The sequence below is a fragment of the Chiloscyllium plagiosum genome, chromosome 18 (assembly GCF_004010195.1).
Source record: "Chiloscyllium plagiosum isolate BGI_BamShark_2017 chromosome 18, ASM401019v2, whole genome shotgun sequence".
Lineage (NCBI taxonomy): Eukaryota > Metazoa > Chordata > Chondrichthyes > Orectolobiformes > Hemiscylliidae > Chiloscyllium > Chiloscyllium plagiosum.
In genome coordinates this window covers 31,720,602-31,745,777 of record NC_057727.1, presented here as the reverse complement: position 1 = coordinate 31,745,777, position 25,176 = coordinate 31,720,602, and the positions used below count along the sequence as shown (strand labels likewise).

The window sequence follows — 25,176 nt, the reverse complement described above, 5'->3', positions numbered from 1 at the left end:
TGGAAGTGTCTTAAACGAGGAATGAGAGATTATGAAGTGAAGAGGTTTAAGAGGAGAACTCCAGAGACTAAAAGACAACATCATGAATGGCTAGCAATTAAAATCACAGAAGTTCAGGAGGCCAGAATTACAGGAGCACAGTTAGCTTGGAGGGTTTTGCAGCTGGAACAGATTGCAAAGATAGGAAGGTGAGGCATGGATGGATGAGAAACCAAGGATGAAGATTTTAATATTGAGGGATTGTTTGATGGGGAGCTCGTGTAAATGACTGAACACAGATGTTATGGCTATATGCAACAAGGTGCAAGTCTCAGTTCGCAGTTTTGGATTATCAGGTTTACGGAGGACCGAATGTGAAAGGCCAGCCAGTAATGTGCTGGAATCAAGTATGAACATAACAAAGACATAGATGAGAGATGAGAGTTTAAATATTAGATGAGTTGAGGGAGTGATAGAGTCATGCAGTGGAACATATAAAAATTGTAGATGAGCCTAACCTAGTCTTCTGTGGGTTAGACAGCACATCAGGTCCCATAAAAACGCCAATGTTGCTGACATTTTCTCCAGTGGAAGAGTTATGGTGACTGAGTACAGGAACAGTGAGTGTAGGAAACTGCTGTTCTCCATCTCCCTTTTCAGAAGATTTTTCTAGTGTTGATTCAGAAGTGTGCACAGAAATTGGAGTCAGTTGCTCAGGTTTCCTCTGGTAAGAATCAAAATGCATAGCCCATCTGTTGTGATCATCGCCCTATTAAAGCAAAAGACAGGCAATGATTGATTGTTAGAAAAGTGTAGGGAAATTTTTAACCCACCCCAACTGGCTGGACCATTGTGGTACTTTGCCCATTTCTATAGATTTCCAAAGACATTTATTTGAACGAAATCATATTTTAATGTAGTCAATGCACTATCTGATTTATTAAGTGCTGCACCTTGTTGTGTCATTATGACTTGAATGGCATTTTAAAAGGGCTGCTGTAAGAGGTACCCACCAAGGCCACCCTACTCATTAAAACTCAAAGGGGAAGAACCAGGAGGCCAGATTGAAATTAGAATTTTCCATACCAGGGCTAAAAGAAGCAGGAAAGATTCTGGACCTCATAATTTTTCTGGATTCTATACCTTTGAAATGTGAAATGGCTTTGATCCCCTTCCCACAATTTATTTAGCTACCAGTATTTCAACACTGGAGTCTGCAGTTTTACCTGCCCATAGTCAGCCAGCTGTCTTTTTTTTGCTGATTTTCATTAGAGAATTGTCTGGCTGTTTGGTGGTGGCAAATGAGGGTAGGGAGTAAAAAACTGCTGAACTTCAAACTGAAAATTAATTCCACCATCCTCCACCTTTCACCCCCTCTCACGCACACACTCTCTGTCTGTCTGTCTGTCTTGCTCACGCACACACATGCCACACACATTACACAGAAGCACTAAAGTGATTATACTGATCAAATGAATCACTCATGGATACAAAAAAAAATGATGCGATTATAAATTGGGAAATCATTTTATGCCTCACCAACCTTTCCCAATTGAGTGGGAAATACATATACCCAAAAGCTGCCTTAAGTTAGGAGATAAAAGCATAATTTACATCTCTACTGTATAGCTCTCAATATACTTTACATTAGAGATAAAGTAGATATTTTCCTTTTGAATTAATTAAATAAACTCCAAATCTTATGGCCGCAGTGCAGCACAGGAAGAACTAAAGGTTGGATAAGTTGTTTCCATGTGTACCTCTGAATATTTTAGCTTTTCTTGCATCTTCCTAATTTTTACTTCCTCTCTTTGCTTATCCAGTTCTTGGAGCCACTTCTTTTGTTGATCACGTTTTACTGCACTGAAAGGATGATCTAGTGGTGCAGATTCCTATATAACACCAAAAGGAAACACTTCAAAACACTTTGCAGAATAAATTAACTTAAAGATAAGCAGATATCACCCTACATGTGATTTGATGGTTTGCTAACGGGATAACTGGCAGTCTTTTATGATGCAATGATTCCACCAATTAATATTTTCATTTAATTCTGTGTGCATAACATACATTTAGTACAACAATAACTTCAAAAAATAAAATTAACACCTGTTGTTAGCTGAGGACAAGCAGGATGGATCAAGGGACATACTTTGGCACCAATCCAGATATATAGGGTCAAATTTTTAACATATCAATATGAATTACACAATTGTATGCTGGGTCAGTTTAGACTGATAAATTTACACTGCAATACAGAAGATTGAAAGTGTATTTACTGTTGCAACAATATAGTTAAATATATCATATTGCTTTTGATAGTTATCTAGCATCAGTACATCAACGTGCCTTTGATAAATAAAATCAATGTACTGTTCAGACAATGGAGTGGGAATAAGGTTTAATGGTAGCATTCTCAATTCTGTGTTGGATCATGTCCCATTCCGGGCAATTCTGGTGAGTAGAGACATGCGGCCCAGCTCTGAAATATGGAATACTCTGGAATATTCTGGCAACCAGCGGGAGTGAGAATAGGTGATACAGCTTATGCTGTCACCCAAACTCTGTTATTTTGTGGATTGTGTAGTTCAAACTGTTCCCATCATACATCATATGGGGATAACTTGATATAGAAGGTGGTCATAGAAGGAGAATTTACGTGCCTGCACCTAATATTGTCAATCAACCTGCAAACTTTTCCACTAACAGTGCTTCCCAAGGGAAATGTGTGAAAATATCAAAAGTGTAAAGCAAGAACTTTTTATATTTTATTCATTCATGGGACATGAACATTGCTGGCCAGGCCAATATTTATTGTCCAGAGGGCAGCTGCAGTCGAGAGTCAACCATTGGTTGTAAACCTAATCAAAAGATTAACACGAGAGCAAGTCATTTTTCACAACAGAATGCATTCTCAGTTTTTTAAAAAAATCAGTCCAGCTCAAATACAATAAGCTTATTTGGCAGAATTAGTTATTTATAACTCGTTTCTTTTGAAGTAATACTGTTCACTTCACCATTAGATTTCTTCAGCAAGAAACATATTACTTTCTCATGAAACATCAGGGGAAGAACATAACAAGTCTTTCTTACCCCAAGAACAAAAGCTGAACGGATGGCAGCAGGTAAATCTGGAAAACTAAAGCTCGAAGCTTTACCAACATTAGGATCTGAAGGAATGTTTATATCCACAGTGTTCACTGTAGTGGGGGCTGTGTTAATCACTCGACTGTCAGTACATGGTCCGGATGCGGCTGGTAACGTTGCTTGCGACTAAGAGAAACAAAGGCAACAATCTGCACATTGTAACTTGATAACATACAGTAGCATTCTCGGCATTATACTAGATTATGCTAGAAAGATTTAGAGTTAGTGGTTGGCTAAAACTTTTTAAAAAAATTTGAGGGAGAAGCTTGCCAAGAGGTGTCCAAAATGAAAAACCTTTCACAGACACGTGTTTGGATTCTGATCCATTAAAGTTCTAATACATCAGGGACTGTATTTTAGTTAATTTGTATTATCTGAAATTTGTTAAATTGCAGATTGAGGCTAAATAAACAGAAATAAATCGTGTCTTTGGACATTTTCTTCAATTTACTTTTGTGAAAGCAACAATAGAACATAGAAAAGAATAGCACAGAACAGGTCAATCGGCCCAAGATGTTGTGCTGAGGTTTATTCCTAATCTAAAATAAAATAAAATAACCTAACCTACGCACTCCTCAATGCACTGCTGTCCATGTGCATGTTCAGCAGTCGCTTAAATGTCCCTAATGACTCTGCTTCCACCACCACTGCTAGCAACACATTCCATGCATTCAGAACTCTCTGTGTAAAGAAGCTACCTCTGAGGTCTCCTCAATACCCTCCCCCTAATATCTTAAAACTATGACCCCTCGTGCCAGTCAATCCGACCTTGGGAAAAAGTCTCTGGCTATTGACTCTATCCTTGCCTCACATTAACATGCATGCGTCAATCAGGTCACCTCTCTTCCTCCTCTCCAGAGAGAAACGTCCGAGCTTATTCAACCTCACTTTGTAAGACAAGCACTCCAGTCCAGGCAGCATCCTGGCAAACTTTCGTTGCACCCCCTCCAAAGCCTCCATATCTTTCCTATAATAGGGCGACCAAAACTGGACACAATATTCCAAGTCTAGATTAGAGTGGTACTGGAAAAGCACAGCAGGTCAGGCAGCATCCGAGGAGTAGGAAAATCAACATTTCGGGCAAAAGCCCTTCATCAGGACTGAAGGCAGGGAGCATCCAATGTGGAGAGATAAATCGGAGACGGTGGGGGGGGTGGGGAGAAGGTTGCAAAAAGTACAATAGGTGGATGGGGGTGGGGATGAAGTTGGTCCGTCAGAGAGGAGGGTGGAGCGGATAGGTGGGAAGGAAGATTGGCAGGTAGGACAGGCCATGAGGATGGTGTTGAGCTGGAAAGTTGTAACTGGGGTAAGGTCAGGGAAGAAGAAATGAGGAAACTGGGGAAGTCTACATGACTTGGGGTTGAAGTGTTCCGAGGCAGAAGAGGAGGCGTTCTTCCTCCAGGCATCGGGTGGTGAGGGAGCGGTGGTGGAGGAGGCCCAGGATCGGCATGTCCTCGGCAGAGTGGGAGGGAGAGTTGAAGTGTTGGGCCACGCGGTGGTGGGGTTGATTGGTGCGGGTGTCCCGGAGATGTTCCCTAAAGTGCTCTGCGAGAAGGTGTCCAGTCTCCCCAGTGTAGAGGAGACCGCATCGGGAGCAATGGATACAAGAAATGACATTGGTGGACGTGCTGGTGAAACTTTGGTGGTTGTGGAAGGCTCGTTTAGGGCTTTGGATGGAGGTGAGGGGGGAGGTGTGGGCGCAGGTTTTGCAAATCCGGTGGTGGCAGGGGAAGGTGGGTTGTTGGGGGGAGCGTGGACCTGACCAGGTAGTCACGGAGGGAACGGTCTTTGCAGAAAGGGGTTGGGAAGGAAATATATCCCTGGTGGTGGGGTCCGTTTGGAGGTGGTGGATGAAGTGGTTTATGTGAAGGTTGGTAGGGTAGAAGGTTCTATCCTTCTTACAGTTGGAGGGGTGGGGCCTGAGGGCAGAATGTGGATGAGATGCATTGGAGGGCATTTTTAACCACGTGGGAAGGGAAATTGCAGTCTTTAAAGAAGGAGGCCATTTGTTGTGCTCTGTGGTGGAACTGGTCCTCCAGGGAGCAGAAACTGCAGAGGCGGAGGAATTGGGAATATGGGATAGCATTTTTGCAGGAGATAGGGTGAGAAGAAGTGTAATCCAGGTAGCTGTGGGAGTGGTTGTGTTTGTAAAAAATGTCAATGTCATGTCGGTCGTCATTGATGGAGATGGAGAGGTTCAAGAAGGGGAGGGAGATGTCAGAGATGGTCGAGGTAAATTTAAGATCAGGATGGAATGTGTTGGTGAAGTTGATGAGCTGCTCAACCTCCTTGTGGGAGAACGAGGTGGCGCCAATACAGTTATCAATGTAGCAGAGGAAGAGGTGGGGAGTAGTGCCGGTGTAACTACGGAAGATGGACTGTTCTACGTACCTGACAAAGAGACTGGCATAGCTGGGTCCCATACGGGCGCCCATGGCTATCCCTTTGGTCTGGAGGAAGTTGTAGGATTCAAAGGAGAATCCTTGGATGCTGCCTGACCTGCTGAGCTTTTCCAGCACCACTCTAATTTATACTATTAACTAGATTATTATCTAGACTATTAACTACTCTAGAAACCACTATTAACCACTCTAATCTAGACTCTGATTTCCAGCATCTGCAGTCCTCACTTTTGCCTATAATATTCCAAGTGTGGTCTCACCAGGGTCTTGTAGAGCTGCAGAAAACCTCGTGGCACTAAAACCTGATCCCCCTGTTAATGAAAGCCAAAACACCATATGCTTTCTTAACAACCCTATGCATTTGGGTGGCAACTTTGAGGGATCTATGCACTTGAATACCAAGAACCCTCTGTTTCGCCACACTGCCAAGAACCCTGTCTTTCATCCTATATTCAACATTCGAGTTCAACCTTTCAAAATGCATCACTTCACATTTATCCAGGTTGAACTCCATCTGCCATTTCTCACCCAGCTCTGCATCCTGTCCATGTCACGCTGCAGCCTGAAATAAGCCCTCGATACTATGAACCTTTGTGTCATCAGCAAATTGACTAACCCACTCCTCAGCCTCCTCATCCAAGTCATTTATAAAAACTACAAAGAGTAGAGGCCCAAGAACAGAACCCTGTGGGACATCACTCACCACTGACCTCCAGGTAGAATACTTTCCATCTTCAACCACTCTCTGGCTTCTGTCAACCAACCAATTCTGAATCCAGACAGCCAAATCTCCCTGTATCCCATACCTCATGACTTTATGAATGAGCTTACCATAGGGAACCATATGAAATGCCTTGCTGAGGTCCAGATACACCACATCAACTACCCGACCTTCACTGACCTGTATAATCACCTCTTTAAAATACTCAATAAGAGTTGTGAAGCATGACCAGCCCCTCATAAAGCCATGCTGACTGCCTTTAATCACACTATGCTTTTCCAAATAGTTATAAATCCTATCCCTCAGAATTCTTTCCAAAACCTTGCTGATCACAGACGTAAGACTGACTGGTCTGTATTTGCCAGAGATTTCCCAATTCCCCTTCTTGAAAAGAGAAACAACATTTGCCTCCCTCCAATCATCCAGTACGACTCCCGTGGAGAGTGAGGAAGCAAAGATCTTCGCCAGTGGCTTAGCAACCTCCTTTCTCGGTTCCCGGTGCAACCTAGGATAAATCTGGCCTGGCCCTGGGGACTTTTCAATCTTAATGTTTGCCACAATTTCGAGCACATCGACTTCATCAATCTTGATCTGTTCAAGCCTGTTTCTCAGCTCCTCAAAGTTCTCATTCGCAACAAGGTCCCTTTCTTCAGGGAAAACTAATTTAGGAATTCCCCAATCTGCTCACACTCCACGCACAAGTTCCCAATGCTATCCCTGTCCAGCCCTACTTTCTCCCTGATTATTCTCTTATTCCTCACATATGAGTAAAATGCCTTTGGGTTCTCCCTAAATCTTCCTGCCAAGCCTTTTTCATGCCCTCTCCTGGCTCTCCTCACAGTCCATTTCTGAGCTCCTTTCTAGTAGGCCTGTAATCCTCTAAAGCTGTGCTAAATCCTTGCTTCTTCCACCTCGTATAAGCTGCCTTCTTCCTTTTGACAACAAGCTTCTCTGTTCTCGCCATCGAAGGCTCCTTAATCTTACCCCTTTTTGCCTGTCTCAGAGGAACAAGTTTGTGCATCACTCACAACAACTGCTCCTTAAACAGTCTCCACATGCCTGTTATGCCCTTTCTGTGGAACAATTACTCCCAATCTGTACTTCCCAACTCCTGTCTGATAGCATCATAATTTCCTTTCCCCCAATTAAATATCTTCCCTTGGTAACTGCTCCTTTCCCTCTCTAAGGCTGTGGTAAATGTGAAGCAGTTGTGGTCACTGTCAACAAAGTGTTCTCCCACAGTGACATCTGACACATGTCCTGGCTCATTGCCGAGCACCAAGTCCAATTAGGCCTCTCGCCTCGTCGGCCTGTCTACATACTGAGTAAGGAAACCCTCCTGAACAAGCCTGACAAAAACGGCTCCATCCAAACCATCTGCATTAAGGAGGTTTAAGTCAATATTGGGAAAGTTGAAGTCACCCATAACAACCACCCTGGTACATCCGCATTTTTCCAAAATCTGCCAGTCTATGAATCTCCCTACTGCTATTAGGGGCTCTATAGAAATCCCCCAATGAGGTGGCTGCTCCCTCGCTGTTCCTAACTTCCACCCATACTGACAAACCTTCCTTGACAATCTTCGTTTCTGTAGCTGTGATGCACTCTCTGATTAGCACTGCTACACCCGCTCCTCTTTTTCCACCCTCCCTGTTCTTTTTAAACATTCTAAACCCTGGAACATTTAGCAACCATTCCTCCGTTATGGCCACAACATCATAGTCCCAAGTACAGATTCATGCTCTAAGTTCATCTGACACTGCTTGCGTTAAAGCAGACATTCTTTAACCAATCCCTTTGTTTCATCACCTAGAAAACCTTCCTGAAAGATTCACTACATCCTGTCACTGCCCCATCTACAACTTCCCCATCTCAGATATGTAGCTCTGGTTCCCAACCCCCTGCCAAACTAGTTCAAACCCTCCCGAACCACACGAACAAATCTCCCACCCAGGACATTTGTGCCCCTCCAGTTCAGATGCAACCCATCCTTCATGTACAGGTCTTACCTTCTCAAGAAGGCATCCCAATGGTCTAGGTATCTGAAGCCATGCCTCCTGCACCAGCCTCGCAGCCACATTTTAATCTGCACTCGCTGACTGTTCCTCACCTCACTGTCTCGTAGCACCAGTAGCAAACATGAGGTCACTACTCTACTTATCCTGCTCTTCAGCTTCCAACCTAGCTCTCTGTAGTCATTTGTCAGATCCTTAATCCTTTTCCTGGCTAGATCATTGGTGTCAATATGTACCATGATTTCTGGCTGCTCATCCTCCCCCTTCGGGGACATCTTGGATCTTGGCACTGGGACCACAAAATCTCCTGTCAATCCGTCTAACCATTGATTCCCCTACCACTAGCGCTTTTCTATTCTCCCTCCTTCCCTTCACTGCTTCTCTTGCATTCTTCAACATAAACGAGATGCCTGGAAATAGATGCTCAGTTCTAGTGTAGCAAAACATTACCAAAGTTAAACTCAGGCCCTTTACTGGCTATAAATCGACAACGGTTGTTGAGGTGATCCAGATCAGCTACACCAACGCCATAAACATCTGAGCCCAGTGTTAACCTCATTACAATAATGATTTTTATTTTAGGGAAAAAAAAATCCATCAAGCAGAATGATTGCTGCAGATTCTGCGCAAGATGTGTTGGAACTACCTGCTTAACTACTGTGAAGACATATTAGAACAAAAGATGTCCTTTCAACTTAAGAAATGAGGAACTGCTGCACTGTTATAGCTGACATTTTTATGTTCTTAAGCCAAAGTCCCTTTCCTGTCTCTAGTGAAGGTGAAAGATCCCTTGCTACTACTTGAAGAACACAGGAACTTTTGTTTCGTAGCATATTATTTATGATTACTAAAGTTAACATAATTTTTCTCTCTGCATTTCTGGTACTCTGCAGTGCAAGACTTGGTTGCCATATCAGTCTATAACAGTAATTACACAAAATTATTTAATTCTGTATGGCACCTGTAAAATACTTTGTACCATCACAAGGTTTTAAAAGGTGCTACCTAAGTCCAAGTTCTTTCTTCTTGGCATTGCATTGTCTTCGTCATCTTTAGCAATATTGACTTCTTTATTTTACAAGGAATCACATGTAAGATTGCTAACATACATATTTCATCAATGCCTTAAACTTCCATATCCGCCACAGATTCACCTGTACCTCCACACATATCATCTATTGCATCCTTTGCACCCGATGTGGCCTCCTCTATATTGGGGAGACGGGCCGCCTACTTGCGGAGCGTTTCAGGGAACACCTCTGGGACACCCGGACCAACCAACCCAACCACCCTGTGGCTCAACATTTCAATTCCCCCTCCCACTCCACCAAGGATATGCAGGTCTTTGGACTCCTCCATCGTCAGACCACAGCGAAACGACGGTTGGAGGAAGAACGCCTCATGACCTCTTTCCACCTATCACATTTCCGACGCCCCTCCCCCAAGTCCCTCCTCCCTATCTTTTATCTTAGCCTGCTGGACCAACTTTCCTCATTCCTGAAGAAGGGCTAATGCCCGAAACGTCGATTCTCCTGTTCCCTAGATGCTGCCTGACCTGCTGCGCTTTTCCAGCAACACATTTCCATCTCTGATCTCCAGCATCTGCAGACCTCACTTTCTCATCAATGCCTTAGTCCAAGGTCGAGCATTTGTTTTCTGTCCAGTCTGAGAACCAGTCTGAGAATCTACTTCATCTTACCCTTCATATGCTGACCTCACCCAATCTCTGTGTTTTCATCAGCAGTTTATACAGCAGCTTTGTGTGCTTTGATGGGAAGCTAAAAAGGTGTCAAAGTGCCTTTCTCGCAGTTTTTCTCTTGCACTGTAAATGAACTGGCTCAATTAAATTAATATTCCATTTCCTAAATTTTGAGGGTGACAAATAAGGCAAATATATAAGCAAGAAATTGGGCAAAATGACATTCATGTACAGTGTATAACAAAATAGCTACTGCAATATTAGCAAGCAATATTATGGCCACTCAAGTTAGACTACAGATTTAATTTTAAAAATATTTTACCTTTCTTTCAGCAGGGGAAAACATTAAAAAACCAGTGAGTTAAAGAAAGGTGGAGGGAAGTATGCAAAGTTTGCAAAAGGAAGAGAATATAACAACCTAAAGTGTTTTTAAACCCATACCTTTGTTTTTGATTGTGCAGGTGCTGCTGCACCAGGGCGTCCCCATGGATTCCACTCCAGAACTTCTGAAGTTGCATTATCTTTTGCTCGCAGTTTCTTTAAAGCCACCTGTTCATCTGTAGTTTTCCAATAACAAGAAACACTATCAATTGTGTCAGTTAACCATTTGTATTGTGAAATCCAATCTTACAGCCAAGGTTTAGTATTTTTTGTGGGAAGGAAAAAAATATTTTAGTCAGCAAGAAATAGCTGTAACAGTGGAAAAATATTCATTTAAACTTTTAAGTACTGGTGGATATCGTATTATTTAAATGTCTATATAATCTTATAATAACTTGCTCTGGTTGCAACCCCAAAACAGCACAATTACAAAAGTCTAGCACTTCTAGCTCTAGCCAGTTTTAATAAAAGTTTGCTAAAAAGACTCAAAAAGTGAGTTTTGAGAAGATTTGTAGCTCAGGTTGAGGTTCTGGGTGTAGGTTTGCTTGCTGAGCTGCAAGGTTCATTCCAGACGTTTAGTCACCATACTAGGGAACATCTTCAGTGGGCCCCCGGGCGAAACACTGCTGATGATTCCTGCTTTCTATTTGCATGTTTGAGTTTCTTTGGGTTGGTGATGTCATTTCCTGTGATGTAATTTCCTGTTCTTCTTCTCAGAGGGTGGACAGAGTTCCAGTTGGAATGCCATGCAGATTCTGGGAATTCTTGTGCGTGTCTCTGTTTGGCTTGTCCGAGGATGGATGAGTTGTCCCAGTTGGAAGTGGTGTCTTTCCTTATCTGTAAGGATACTAGTGAGAAAGTCATGTCGTTTTGTGGCTAGTTGATGTTCATGTATCCTGGTGGCTAGTTTCCTGTCTGTTTGTCCAATGTAGTGTTTGTTAAGAGTTCTCGCACGGTATTTTATAAATGGCATTAGTTTTGTTTGTTGTCTGTATAGGGTCTTTCAAGTTCATTATCTGCTCTTTTAGTGTGTTGGTGGATTTGTGGACTACCATGATGCCAAAGGTCTGAGTAGTATGGCAGTCATTTCTGAGATGTCTTTGATGTAGGGGAGTGGCTAGGGTTTCTGGACGTGTATTGTCTGCTTGTTTGGGTTTGCTGCTGAGAAATTAACAGACTGTGTTCATTGGGTACCCATTCTTTTTGAATACACAGTATAGGTGATTTCCCTCTGCGCTGCGTAGTTTCTCTGTGCTGCAGTGTATGTTGGTTCATTGAAATAATGTTTGATGCAGCTTTGTTTGTGGACATTGGGATGATTGTTTCTGTAGTTCAATATTTGGTCTGCATGTGTTGTTTTCCTGTAGACGCTGGTTTGAAGTTCCCCATTGGCTGTTCACTCTAGTGTGACATCTAGGAAAGGCAGTTTGTTGTTGTTTTCATCATCTTTAGTGAATTTTATGCCAGTAAGGGTATTATTGATGGTCTTAAAGGTTTCCTCTAATTTGCTTCGTTTAGTGATGACAAAGGTGTTGCCCACGTAGCAGACCCAAACCTTGAATTGGATTGTTGGCAGAGCTATTTGTTAGAGTCTCTGCATTACTGCCACTGCTAAGAACCCTGATATCAGAGATCCCATGGGTGTTCTGTTGGTTTGTCTGTAGGTTTTGTTGTTGAAGGTGAAGTGTGGGGTAAGGCATAGGTCCACTAGCTTGACGATACTGTCCTTGCTGATGAAGTTAGTGGTGTTTGTTATATGTCTCTTTAGGAATTCTAATAGCGTAGTCAGTGTTTCCTTGGCCAGGTTAACATTGATTGATGTAAACAGGGCTGTTACATCAAAGGAGACTATTATTTCATCCTCTTCTATCTTAGTGTCTTTGATGGTCTTCAGGAATTCTTGGATGGAGTGGTGTGAGTCTTCTACTAAGTGTTTTAGTCTTTGGTGAAGCTCCTTAGCCAATCTGTATGTTGGCGTTCCAGATAGCAAGACTATGGGTCTGAGGGGGGCTCCTGGTTTGTGAATTTTGGGTAATCCGTAGAAGCATGGTGCGTCGGATCCATCTGGTTTCATTTTTTGGGAGTTGGTCTTATTTATTTCTCCAGATTTCTGAAGTCTTTTGAACTTCAGAAACCCAAGACACTCTCCCCTACATCAAAGACATCTCGGAAATGACTGCCAGACTACTCAGACCCCTTGGCATCATGGTAGTTCATAATCCCACCAACACATTAAAACAGCAGACAATGAACTTGAAAGATCCTACACAGACAACAAGCAAAACTAATGCCATTTATAAAATACCGTGCAGGAACTCTAACAAACATTACGTTGGACAAACAGGCAGAAAAGTAGCCAGGATACATGAACATCAACTAGCCACAAAATGACATGACCCTCTCTCACTATCCTTACATACAGATAAGGAAGGACACCATTTTGACTGGGACAACACATCCATCCTTGGACACGCACGAGAAGTTCCAGAAGCACAGCATTCCAACCGGAACTCTATCAACACATCCTGTTAGACCCTATCTACCACCCTCTGAGAAAAAGAACAGGAAAATACATCACCACAGGAAATGACACCACCAACCCAAAGAAACCCAAACATATATATACATAGAAAGCAGGAATCATCAGTAGTGCTTCACCCGGGGGCCCACTGAAGAGGTTACTTAGTAGGGTGGAGAAACGTCTGGAAATGAACCTTGCAGCTCAGTGAGCAAACCTACATCCAGACTCAAAATGTTGCTGAACAAGACATGTCCTCAAAAATATTTCATATGGTAACATGGAAAAATCTCTCAAAGTAACTTAATGAGGCTCAGTAACTGGCCAATAAGCAAAGATTATACAATAAGAGCTAAGTAAAAAGTGAAAGAGGTGGATTGATAAATGAGAAACATACAAGAAGCAAAGGCTGGCAAAGATTATGGAGTCACACCAAAGAGTCATGAGCACAGATGACTGCAGGAAATAGGATGAATGATAGAGCCAAGGAAGCGTAAGACTCTACAGTTGGAGCAGCACAAAGTTAGTAGAGGATTGGATGGCTATAGGTGGTGACAGAAATTGAGTGGAGATGTGGAGCATAAGGTCTTGAAGAAATCTGAAGGCTACATTTACCTACCCAGAAAATTCAGAAGTGTGAAGTTCAGTAGACCACTCAAGTTTGCAACCCTTGCAATTGGCAAATGTTGTACCAGAGAAAAATGAAATAGAAGACAGTAAAAAGTTTGTTCAAGGAGGAGGAAGTGGCGGCAAAAGACTCAAAACAAGAGCTGTAGAGTTACCTTGGCAAAATGAAGGATCAATAACAAGGTAGCTGTGAGTTTGAGTAAGTGACTTGGAGTGAGGAAGGAAAAGTCAGTAGAACCCTGGGTGACGGTGCCCAGCACAGTAGGCAAAAGTAGTAGAGAAAATATGGAAATGCAGGATAGGTGTGGCATTAGATGTGGAAAACAGGTCAATTTTGCATGTTGAAGAAACAGCACCTCATTTTCCACACTGTACAGCCTCAGGATTCTGCATTGAACTCAACAACTTCAGTCAGGAAACATGTGTTCTATGACGTCTAATTTACTTACAACACCATCACCACACACGACCATCATCTCCCACCCACCCTAAAACTACTTTCCCAGCATAATGGTTGCAAGGTTGAGTCTGAACACCTACCATTAACATATATTCTGCAGACATATATCATTCCTCTACTACCATTTGTATTCCTTTTGCATTTTGCTCTGGCTACATTCACCTGTTCCACTTATTGTTCTCCCCTCTTTGTCAAAAGCATAATAGCCATCACTTTCTAGGACTTTAATTTCTGAAAAGTGATATTCGACTTGAAAACTTAACTCTGTTTCTCCTTTCAATGTGCAAACAGACCTGCTGAGTGTCTCCAACATTGCTTTAATTGCATTTACCGTCTCTAGTTTTTTCGACATCAGAAACAACTTGATTTCATTTATCTTGTCCAATATTTCAATCACAAATATTTCTGTCACATTACCTCTAACCTGTGTTAAGTGTATAAAAATGAACCCAAGTCTTTATATCTTTCCCCTCTCACCCTAAACCTATGCCCTCTCATTCTGGTCTCCCCCACCTCAGGGAAAAGACCTTATCTATTTATCCTATCCATGCCCCTCATGATTTTGTAAACCTCTATAAGATCACCCCTCAGTCTCCAGCGCTCCAGGGAAAAACAGCCCTAGCCTATTCAATGTCTCCCTATAGCTCAAATCCTCCGACCCTGACAACATCCTAGTACATCTTTTCTGACCCCTTTCAAGTTTCACATCCTTCTGATAGGAAGGAGACCAGAATTGCACGCAATATTCCAACAGTGGCCTAACCAATGTCCTGTACAGCCGCAACATGACCTCCCAACTAACAACCTGAATTGAGGTTTTACAATTTTATATAGAAATGTAGGTATCTCATAGTTAAAAAAAAACTTTGGCTTATAATCTTAAACAGAATTGCACGACTTTTTCAAAAGAAATTCATCGACTTGAATTCCCGCTTTTATTATGTGACTATACCTTCAACTCCATTGTTCCACAATATTATGCCCATTTTCCCCCATCAATAATTTTCTCTTCATTCTTAATCACAATGTATCACCTCACGCTTAATTCTATGATCCTTCTGACTGATTTCTAATCCAGTTGGCTATCTACCCTGAAATTTCATACCTTTTAATCTTCTCAAATAACTTATCTACTATGTGTTGCCTTGTCCAGACTAAGTACATTACAATCATCGCATTGATCTTGGCGGATTCTGCTTGGTCTTTACCTATACATGCGGTAATTTCATTATTTTCTCCATGGATTTTAAGCTCATTAGTTATTAATTTCAAGATTTAGCTCTTTTCCTTTTAAAATATAGGCACTATAGCCATCCTCCAGTCCCCTGGAGCCTAGGAATAGCATGTCTAAGACCTCAGCAGTTTCCTCCTTCCTATTTCCAGACCACAGCCATGTGATTGATTCTAACTGCCCTCTGGGCAATTAGAGAAGGGCAATAAATTCTGGCATAGTCAGTGATGTCCACATTCCCTGAATGCATAAAACATCTCTCAACATATAATTGGTTGCAGACTGTAGATTTGTCTTCTTCTAACTCAAATAATTTTGATATAAATGTCTTTTTACCCATTATAATACTATCATATTACTAGCTACCACTTCAGAATTTACTTCCTCTCTAATCAGAAAAACCTAATGCAAAGTGCATTTGTTAAATGTCTCCCATTTTTTGATCTAAAAATCCTCCTCACTTCCAAGTGACATTGATGATCTACAAAATGAAATCAATCATAAAGTTATCTTAGTTACAGAACAAAGGCCTACACAGACTTTTCATAGGCTTTTGAACAGCAGCTAGCATCACTGGGCACTTCATCCAGTACAGTGCTCTCAACATGATGAGGCTTGTGTGAGCAAGGCAAGCAACAATGTAGCTCTTCAAACATCCATATTCAGGAGGGCTGACAAAGCAAGATTTTAACTAATTCAAAACTCATCGAGTAGCAGACAGTTAAAATTGGGCCCAAAGACTGAATTAAATCTTATATCTCCTGTCTGGTTTAATGTAAAATCATGTACAATAAATAAAAGGGACATGGCAGAAAAAGGAGAGATGGAGAAAGATAAAAAGCAGAAAACAGTATTTTTGTTTCCCCACTTAAAATCTCCAAAACTATTTAAAATTTGAAGGAATGAGCTTCCATATTTGTACAATTAAATATTCAATGCAGAAAGATGACTTTCCAGTAATGATTTGTCATGTTGTTGAAACAAAATCATTTATGTCTGAAAGCACAGTTACTAACTTTATCTGCATTATTTAGTGACATGGATTTTACATGGATTTAGTCTTTTACATGGATTTCTTTCAACAAAGTACCTTAGAACAGAAGACTGGAGGGTATCCCAGTCACACATCCTGAAATAGGGTAACTCTGACAGCAATGCCTGAATTTTCACATTTAATGATACATGTGAGGTCTTCTTAAAAAAAAACAGAAATAGACATGGATCATCATGTACCTAGTTCTTTTTTCCACTGGAGTCTCTTCGCTTCCAACTGATCCTTTTCATTGTCTCGTTCTCCAAGGTGCCTGAAAAGACCATCACTGACTTGGCTGAATGTGCTGTTCAAAGTAATGCCATTCACATAAAAAAAACCAGAAGTATATAATTTGTTTTCTGCTCTTGTTTAAATGAAAATTACATTTGCAATGCAATTGTAAAATCAACTGAATTCTCTATGGAGCAAGTAGCGATATCACATTCGTTGTAAATAACTGTACTCAGTTCAAAAGCCATGTCATTTATAGGTTATCTAGTAATACATTTAACTGATTATGTCAACATCTCCATTCAGAGTGTGATATAAAACAATAACTAGTTTTTACACCGAACATTTAATATCATTAAAACGTTCCTCAGCACTGCACAGAAGTAGCAAAACAAAATGTTGCTCAGCCAAATAAGGAGATCTTAGGCAATATGACCAAAAGCTTCGTAAAAGAGCTAGCTTGCAAAGAGTGTCAAGGAGGAAAGGTAAAAAGACAATTAAGTGCAGGATCACAACTCCAAAACCCTATGAAGTGGAAGACATGGCCACCAATAGTGGAGTGACCAAAAAGGAGGATGCCAAGAAGCTAGAATTAAGTGACTGCAGACATATTGGAGGAGACTGGTTGACATAAAAAGGGACAAGGCCAAAGGAAGAACAACAATGAAAATTCCAAAATCAAGATACTGCTTGACTGAAGCCAACTGTTGATAACAGAGATCACTCAATATATCAAATGACATCATAATCTCTATACGTTACCTCGTAAACATAATGTACCATAATACAATTATGCAGTCTGGTATTGAAGATTATGATACTGAAATTGAGGCTTTTGATTTACTTACATTCAGACAGTACTCATTTGCTTTTTTTTAAACCAGTACTTACCTAACAGCCATTGTCTTATCAGTTTGCAATGAGTTTGCTTGTTCAACATTTGCTACAAATTTACAAATGGCTTGTGCATTTTGAGATGAATTATTGTCTTTTGAACCCTCATTATTGGTACAGAGAAATTCCTTTGGTTTGGTTGCATTATCTTCACATGCGCCCTCAGCTTCTTTAACCTCTTTACCTGATAAGAAAGAAAACAAAGCAGAAATTCTTGATAACTGTCCTTTGTGTACATTGGACAAGTGAAAATTGTTAGGTAAAAATAATGCCATCATCAAATTTAAAGTTGGTATTTGTGATATCTTGTTTAAAATATTACATTTAAGGAAAAAGCTCAACAATTTTCAAAAAAAAGAGACTATTGATACTTTATTCTCTGCAACAGTAAAAGAACAGCAGGAGAAAGTAAGGACTGCAGAATTAGAACTACTGAAAAAGCACAACAGGTCAGGCAGCATCCGAGGATCCGGAGGGTTTTGTTTTAAATGTCGCGGCAGCAGTTGTTGGCCTCCTCCATCGCCAGACCATGGCAACACGACGCCTGGAGGAAGAGCGCCTCATCTTCCGCCTAGGAAACCCTCCAATCACAAGGGATGAATGCAGATTTCTCCAGCTTCCTCATTTCCCCTCCACCCACCTTATCTCAGTCCCAACCCTCGGACTCAGTACCGCCTTCTTGACCTGCAATCTTCTTCCCGACCTCTCCGCCCCCACCCCCTCTCCGGCCTATCACTCTCACCTTAACCTCCTTCCAAGTATCGCATTCCCAACGCCCCTCCCCCAAGTCCCTCCTCTCTATCTTTTATCTTAGCCTGCTTGGCACACCTTCCTCATTCCTGAAGAAGGGCTCATGCCCGAAACGTCGATTCTCCTGCTCCTTGGATGCTGCCTGACCTGCTGCACTTTTCCAGCAACACATTTTTCAGCATCCGAGGAGCAAGAGAGTCAACGTTTCGGGCATAAGCCCTTCATCAGGAATGGGAGGGGAGCCCAAGGAGGCTGAGAGATAAATAGGTGGGCTGGGGGAAGCCCACTTTAGATCATTACTTTCAGAATGTTGTATGTGACAACCTTCTATGAACACATCACCTCATTTCAGCCAACGTGACAGCTTGTGTTGTTGCAAATGGCCTCATACATCTTCAAATGGATGATAGAATAAACAGAAATTACTGACACTCAATGCCCAATTTTAAATGTAAAGAATTACCATTTGGGAATAATATCAGAGGAAAGCTAATATAATAGCAAAATACTGTGAATGCTTAAAATCTGAAATTAAAAAAATCTGCAAATACTCAACAGGACAGGCAGCAGAGGAAAGATGTTGAAGCCACAGCATTTGCAACTGCAAGTACAGAAAATAAATTCCTGCTGAAATGTTTGATGCCAAAGCAATGGCCGCCATAACACCAACCTGGCTTTGAACTCTTGTCTCTTTGCTGGTTTTGGTTTGAATTTCCACTCACTTGACTTACAGATGCAAGAATTTGCTGGAGTTGCTCTTGGGTCAGACATACCAAGCTCTCTTTTAACACCTCAGAGGAGATCTTTTGCTTCTTTGTTGGTTGTTGCTTAGTGGCAACATGTTTCTTCACAGTAGTTTTATTTCCAGACTGCCCATTTTTGAGAGTCGTGTCACTGTTGTTTTTGCTTTTATCAGTTTTTTTATCTACAATCAACTGTTCTGTATTTGGTCCTTTCCCAGATCCAACAGTAGTGTAATTTACAGCATGTTTCAGTAATAGCCTCTCAGTCTTTGAATTATGTTCAGCAGTTGAAGGAACTTCTTGTAAAACTTTAGATCTCAGCTGATGCGTTGTTGTTCTATTCTTGTATTTTATCTGCCAAACATATAGAATGGTGAGCATTTACTTTGTTAGAAACTCCTCTTTGTGTAAGGTTTTAAAACACATTCAGATATCACATTGCAGAATGCCAACACATTACAACTTACATTATCTTCTACAAAGCTAAGATGAAGAGATGCCACATTTCAAAAGTTTAAAAAAAATCAATGATATGCAGTTCAATGAACATCTTAAAAAAAGATTGTCTATTGATCTCTATCTCCATCCAATTAATCCATTCTGTACCATTTCCTTTAATCTATTCATTCTAAAAGTACACTAAATGAACAGAATTATATTTTCTCTTTCAATACTTTTCTTTGGTCACTGGGATGAGGAAACTCAGTTATGAAAATAGATTGAAGATATTTAGACTGTTTTTTTTCTTGGAAAAGTCTGAAAGGAGATCGGATTGAATTATCATAATCACAAATGGACAGCATAAATAGGGAGAAAATGTTCCCAACTCTTTACAAATGGGTACAAGAGGGCACTAATCTAAAATATTAAATAAAACAAAAAAAATCAGAGGAACATTCTCACATAACAAGTGGTTAGCGTGGGTCCAAGAGATGGTAGATGCAGATTCAGTTGAGGCATTCAAAAGGGAATTAGATAGTTATTCAAAAAGGAACAAGCAAACAATCTGCACGCTTACAGGAAGAGGACAGAAGAACAGCAGTTTGATGCTCATCAGAGAGTCAGTGCAGACGTCCCAAGCTGAATAGCATCCTCCTGCATTGCCACACTTCTAAAATTCTGAGAACTATTCCACAAGATTCTTCTGGGCAAAGATTCTGCCAAAGTAATGGTGTTTTTGTTCCTATTTTGTACCTTTCACCTGGATTAACTTTCATCAACTTTTCATTGAAAATCCACAAATTTCAATTCAATCACCTCAACTTTGGAGAAGAAAGTAAACCCAACTTCCTTTCAACTTTCTGCATAATTTCAAATTCTGAATCTCTGCTAAGGATTTGTCATTTGTATGTATACAAATCCATAACAAACAAAGCAATGTGTATGCTTCTGCAATGTAGACATTACGATATATAGGTTTACTATGTCTTAAGAGATTAAATGATTAATTTGCAAGTGTTTCTGTAACCATCATAACTTATTTTAAAACAGCTAGAGGAAATTAGTTGACCCAACTATGGGTTTTTTGTGCATATTAAGAGAGAACTTTACAACCGAGAAAGGTAAACAACTGGTGAATCAATTGATTTCTGGTAGTGACTTCATGAATTGCATGTTTTTAAGCGAGACAAAATTGTAATTTCTAATTTTGCTGCAGATGTTCTTGCATGAAAATAGTTCTCCTGAGTAAAGGAGAAGATAGTAAAAATAGATTTTCTTACAGCAAGGATTTTAGCAATAGTTCCAGACCAAAGTGTTTGAATAAAACCCTGATGAGGTTATGTGAATCTGTGAACATGTAAAATCAGATTTAGGAATACTCCACAATGAGGCTATCAAATTTTCCCGACCTGGAGTGGACGTCACAGTTAATTAAACCAAAGGTGCTAGAAAGATTTTTTTTTAATCTGGTGTGAATATTGTACAAGGGGGACCATGGGTATCATACAGGTTTATATTGGGATTGATGGGAATATTTTTTGTCACATGTTTCAAATATCTTAAGTTTTCATTATAAGTACACTGATTTACTCAACTTTATCTTAAATTTCTTTTGCTTAATAAACTTCCTCTTTATTTTGAAACCAAATTTGCAATTCTGAATGCTTATATTTCAGTGAGACACCATCTTGTTAAAACCAAAACAAAACATGATCTATCAAATCACATTTCAGTTGGGAATCAGACTTGCCCAATAATAACATCAGCTGGATCATACCACTTCCTTTGGTAATTTTAAATAAATTTCCAAAAACAAGGAAAGGCAAGTCGTGGCAGATGAGGTAGAGGTGGAAGCTGAACAGCAGCTTAGGGAAAGACGACAAAAAAGGGAAAGAACAAGTGAAAGGAGAAATGGGAGTTACCATCTAACTCAGTGGGCTGCATAGTGACTCTTCCCTAATTATTCGTAATGAATTCTGGGAGGTGGCATTTGCATCAACAGTGGTTTAGGGAGATGTTTCTGCATGTATTAAATTGGAGGGACTACTGGAAAGTGAATTAGCCTCAGTTTGAGAGTCACAAACATTATGCAACACAGAATGAGTCAACTGTTGTTTCAACGAGAAGTAGAGTTTTTAAGTTTATCTGAGCGGGGAAGGAATAGTAGGCATTTTATTGTTATTGTGACTTCCAACAGGAAGGCTGAGCATTGGGGAGAAGTAATCTGGAGATCAAATTTTGCTTCTGTTAATTTCAAAATTCTTTCGTAAGCAGGTGGGTAGCCATCAGTTCAATTTTGACATCAATGGTGCAGGGTTGGAATGTTGTTATTGACATTCTTTTCTGATACCATTGCAGATGAATTAGATTAGAGCACTTACCCTTTTAATATCTTTTGATGAAGCATCTGTAATAAGATTAGACCAGCCATGAAAATTACACAACAGTAAAGAGAATGCATTTCCAAATTAAATATACTCTGCTAGAACTACTATAATCACCCAATTATGCCAACAAAAAGCAAGACTTCCACCTATTTTACGCTGCCACTCCTCTGGAAACCAAGAAAGCAAAAATGGTGGGAAAGAAGAACACGTGTGAAACCAATCCCACTTGGGGAAAGGTTAAAACTTGGTCCCAAGGCTCCCAATCAAAACTTTGAAAGTAAGAAATGCTAGAACAAGGACTAATGAATAAATCTATTCCAGTGTAGTTTAAATCATCACACAATGGATGTAAATGACATGAGCATATTCTGGTTATTATATTGACAAATTGGTGCCCAATGGAAATATTACCATCACCCACAAAGTGAAATAAACGCAAAAATTAGAGGACATCAGGTCACACCATAGCATTTAACAGCAGAAACAAACAGATTATATAAAGTTATGTATTACAAGTACTACTGGTGGAAACAAGCTTACCAAAGGTTAATTCTATTTTGCTAATGCTACTATCAACAAGGACAATCACCAGGCAATCAGAACACTACATTCTTTTCTTCTTTCATGGGATGTTAGCACCCCATCAAGGCCAGAATTTGTTACTCTACTTGCCCTCGAAAAGGTGATGTTTGCAGTTCCTTTTCTTTGGGTATACCCAGAGTACTGTTAGGAAGGTAATTCTAGGATTTTAACCAAATGAAATGAAGGAATGCAAGAATAGGTCCAAATCAGGATGACGTGTGTCTTGGAAGAAATCCTGAGTGTGCTGATATTCCCATGCATCTGCTATTTGTCATTCTAGGTAGAGTTTGCAAATTTGGAAGGTACTGTTGAAACAGTTTTGGCATGTTGTTGCAGTGCATATTTCATATGGCACACACTGTTGTCACTGAATGTCGGCGATGGTTGAAGAGAATGGTAAAGCTGATAGCTGGTGTCTCAGTCCAACTTTAACCTGCATTGTGCCAAGCTTCATGAGTGTTGTTGGAACTGCAAACATCCAGATACATAAGGAGAATTCCACCAATGTTTCCTCTAAGCTGTACTGCCACATAGCTGCTGAGAAGCTCAGGACACGTCAATTGACATGTTGATAAATGGCTTCTACACCCTGAAGCTACTGCTGCACACAGACCTTGGAGATCCACACAGTAGCAAAAAAATTATTATTTTTTTAAAACAGGGAACGTTATCCATTACACTACTCCCTTGTGTCTGGCAAATAGTGAGTTACTTGCTGCAGGCTTTCTAGCCTCTGACCTGGTTGTGTAGCCACAGTATTTACATGATTAGTCCAGTTAAATTTCTAGTAAATGGTGAACTCAGATTATTAGTAGTGAAGAATTCAGTTGTAATCAAATCACTGATGTCAATGGGAGATGACTAGTTTCACTATTTTTGGCAACAGTCATTATTTAGCATTTGTGTTAGTTGAATGTCGCACACAATTTATCAACACCTCAAAATAAACATTTTCCAAGTCTTGCTGCGTAAAGGTTGTGAGGAATCACGAATGATATTGAATATTGTGCAATCATCACTGAACTACCCCAATTTCAATCTTACAACGAAAGGAAGGTCATTGATGAAGCAACTGAGGATGATTGGGCTGAGCTAACAAGCTCCTCACACAGCCAGTAGTGAATCTCTAACCTGGCAGGGCAGACATTAGTTTCAACAATTTAATTAAATAGACAGTGGCAAATGCCAGAGACCTGCTCAATATTATTTTCTGACTTCTGGCAGTATATATACTAGTGATCAACCATGATCCGAAGCGGAATGCTTTGCTGATAGAAAATATGGATAACTGGGATTGGACTCTCTTATGACTTCATTAAGGTGCTATGCCAAATCATGTGTTTATGTTCATTCAAATGGAGATAACAAATTTGAAATCAATTCCTTAAAAACATGTTTTACATTAAATTTTTGTTCTTTATTTCCTCCTCATAAAGTATCATGCAGGATCTTTACATGGAATTCCAAGACTGTATACAATGACTTTACACCCAGATTAGTATCGGACTAGTATCATTAATTACATTGTTTTCTTTTGGAGCGAGTAGCTTTGGTCTTCTCTCGGTACTTGTTCAAAGGCAGTGACCTAGTTTTTTTCAATCAGTTTTGATACCACTTTTAAAATGCTCCTCATAAGTGGAACAAGAACTTGCTGCACAAGTGGGCTGAAATATTGAAAGTCTTCAGACTTTACTTTGCTAACAGAATAAAAAGCAAAGTAGTACATCTTACAGAGGATAGATAGAACACAGCTTTGTCACAGATGCCATGATTAAAAATTAATCAGCTCACTAATGCACACTACCTCCCCACCGCTCCCCCTTTTTTTTTTGAAATAGGTAAAAGTGGTCTGGAACTGGAACCTACTAATTATTGTGCAAACAGAGCATAATCTGCACAAATAATGTGGGACAATTGTATTATTTCTATTCTCCCTATTCAACAAGGAAGAGGAGATTTTGCTACGCCCAAAATGGTGATGTTTATGACGGGTGAACTTATAAGGTTACGTCAGTTACTTAGTTAACACTTACCAAAAGGTGCTAAAATTAACTTAGGCTTTCCATCAAAAAAATGTGTTTCAAGTTTCAAACCATCCCTGCAAGTAAGCATAATTTGTTAGTATGCATAATGCATTTGAAAAATATTTGAAAACAGTTATTTGCACTTAGATTACATTATTCAGGTTTGTATAAAGCTGTTGTTCTGAGACAGAGTCATAGAGATGTACAGCACAGAAACAGACCCTTCGGTCCAACTTGTCCACGCTAACCAGATATCCTAACCTAATCTAGTGCCATTTGTCCTATAGTTCTGGACTCCCCGGCCTCAGGAAAAATACTTTGCCTATTTATCCTATCCATGCCCCTCATGATTTTGTAAATCTCTATAAGGTTACTCCTCAGCTTCCAACACTCCAGGGAAAACAGCCCCAGCCTGTTCAGCCACTCCTTTTTGCTCAAATCCACCAACCTTGGCACATCTTGCAAATCTTTTCAGAAGCCTTTCACGTTTCACAACATCCTTCCGATGGAAAGGAGACCAGAATTACACACAATATTCCAAAAGTGGCCTAATCAATGTCCTGTAAAGATGCAACATGACCTCCTAACTCCTATACTCAATGCTCTGACCAATAAAGGAAAGCATACCAAATGCCTTCTTCACCATTCTATCTCCTTTCAAGGAACTATGAACCTGCATTCCAAGGTTCAGCAACACTCTCTAGTCCTGAAATTCATTTTTGCAGAGTATACAAAAATGTATGGAGTTGCATCTCCAAAATGTAGTTTTTTTTTCCCATTAAAGTGCACATAAGGAAGGCATTTTTTTATTGTCTTAAATACCTGAAATGTACATTCTGCTTTCTCTGCACACTTGCTGCCAGACATGCCGAGTTTTCCAACAATTTGCTTTTCTATGTAATGTCTTTCCC

At 40.3% G+C, this 25,176-nt stretch overlaps 1 protein-coding gene across 3 annotated transcripts in view; it reads right to left on the bottom strand.

Moving 5' to 3' along the window:
• ccdc66 (coiled-coil domain containing 66) overlaps positions 1-25,176 on the bottom strand; it is a 72,951-nt gene that overhangs the window by 33,283 nt on the left and 14,492 nt on the right. Inside the window, exons 2-10 of one of the 3 annotated variants that reach the window (XM_043708099.1) lie at positions 24,275-24,339; positions 21,654-21,679; positions 18,759-19,185; positions 17,336-17,522; positions 16,414-16,517; positions 10,405-10,520; positions 3,073-3,252; positions 1,740-1,871; positions 498-748 (exon numbers count right to left, since the gene is read on the bottom strand). In XM_043708099.1, the coding sequence (XP_043564034.1) occupies positions 498-748; positions 1,740-1,871; positions 3,073-3,252; positions 10,405-10,520; positions 16,414-16,517; positions 17,336-17,522; positions 18,759-19,185; positions 21,654-21,679; positions 24,275-24,339 (1,488 nt within the window). The remainder of the gene's footprint in view (positions 1-497; positions 749-1,739; positions 1,872-3,072; positions 3,253-10,404; positions 10,521-16,413; positions 16,518-17,335; positions 17,523-18,758; positions 19,186-21,653; positions 21,680-24,274; positions 24,340-25,176) is intronic. The other 2 variants (XM_043708098.1, XM_043708100.1) reach the window with 2 other exon arrangements.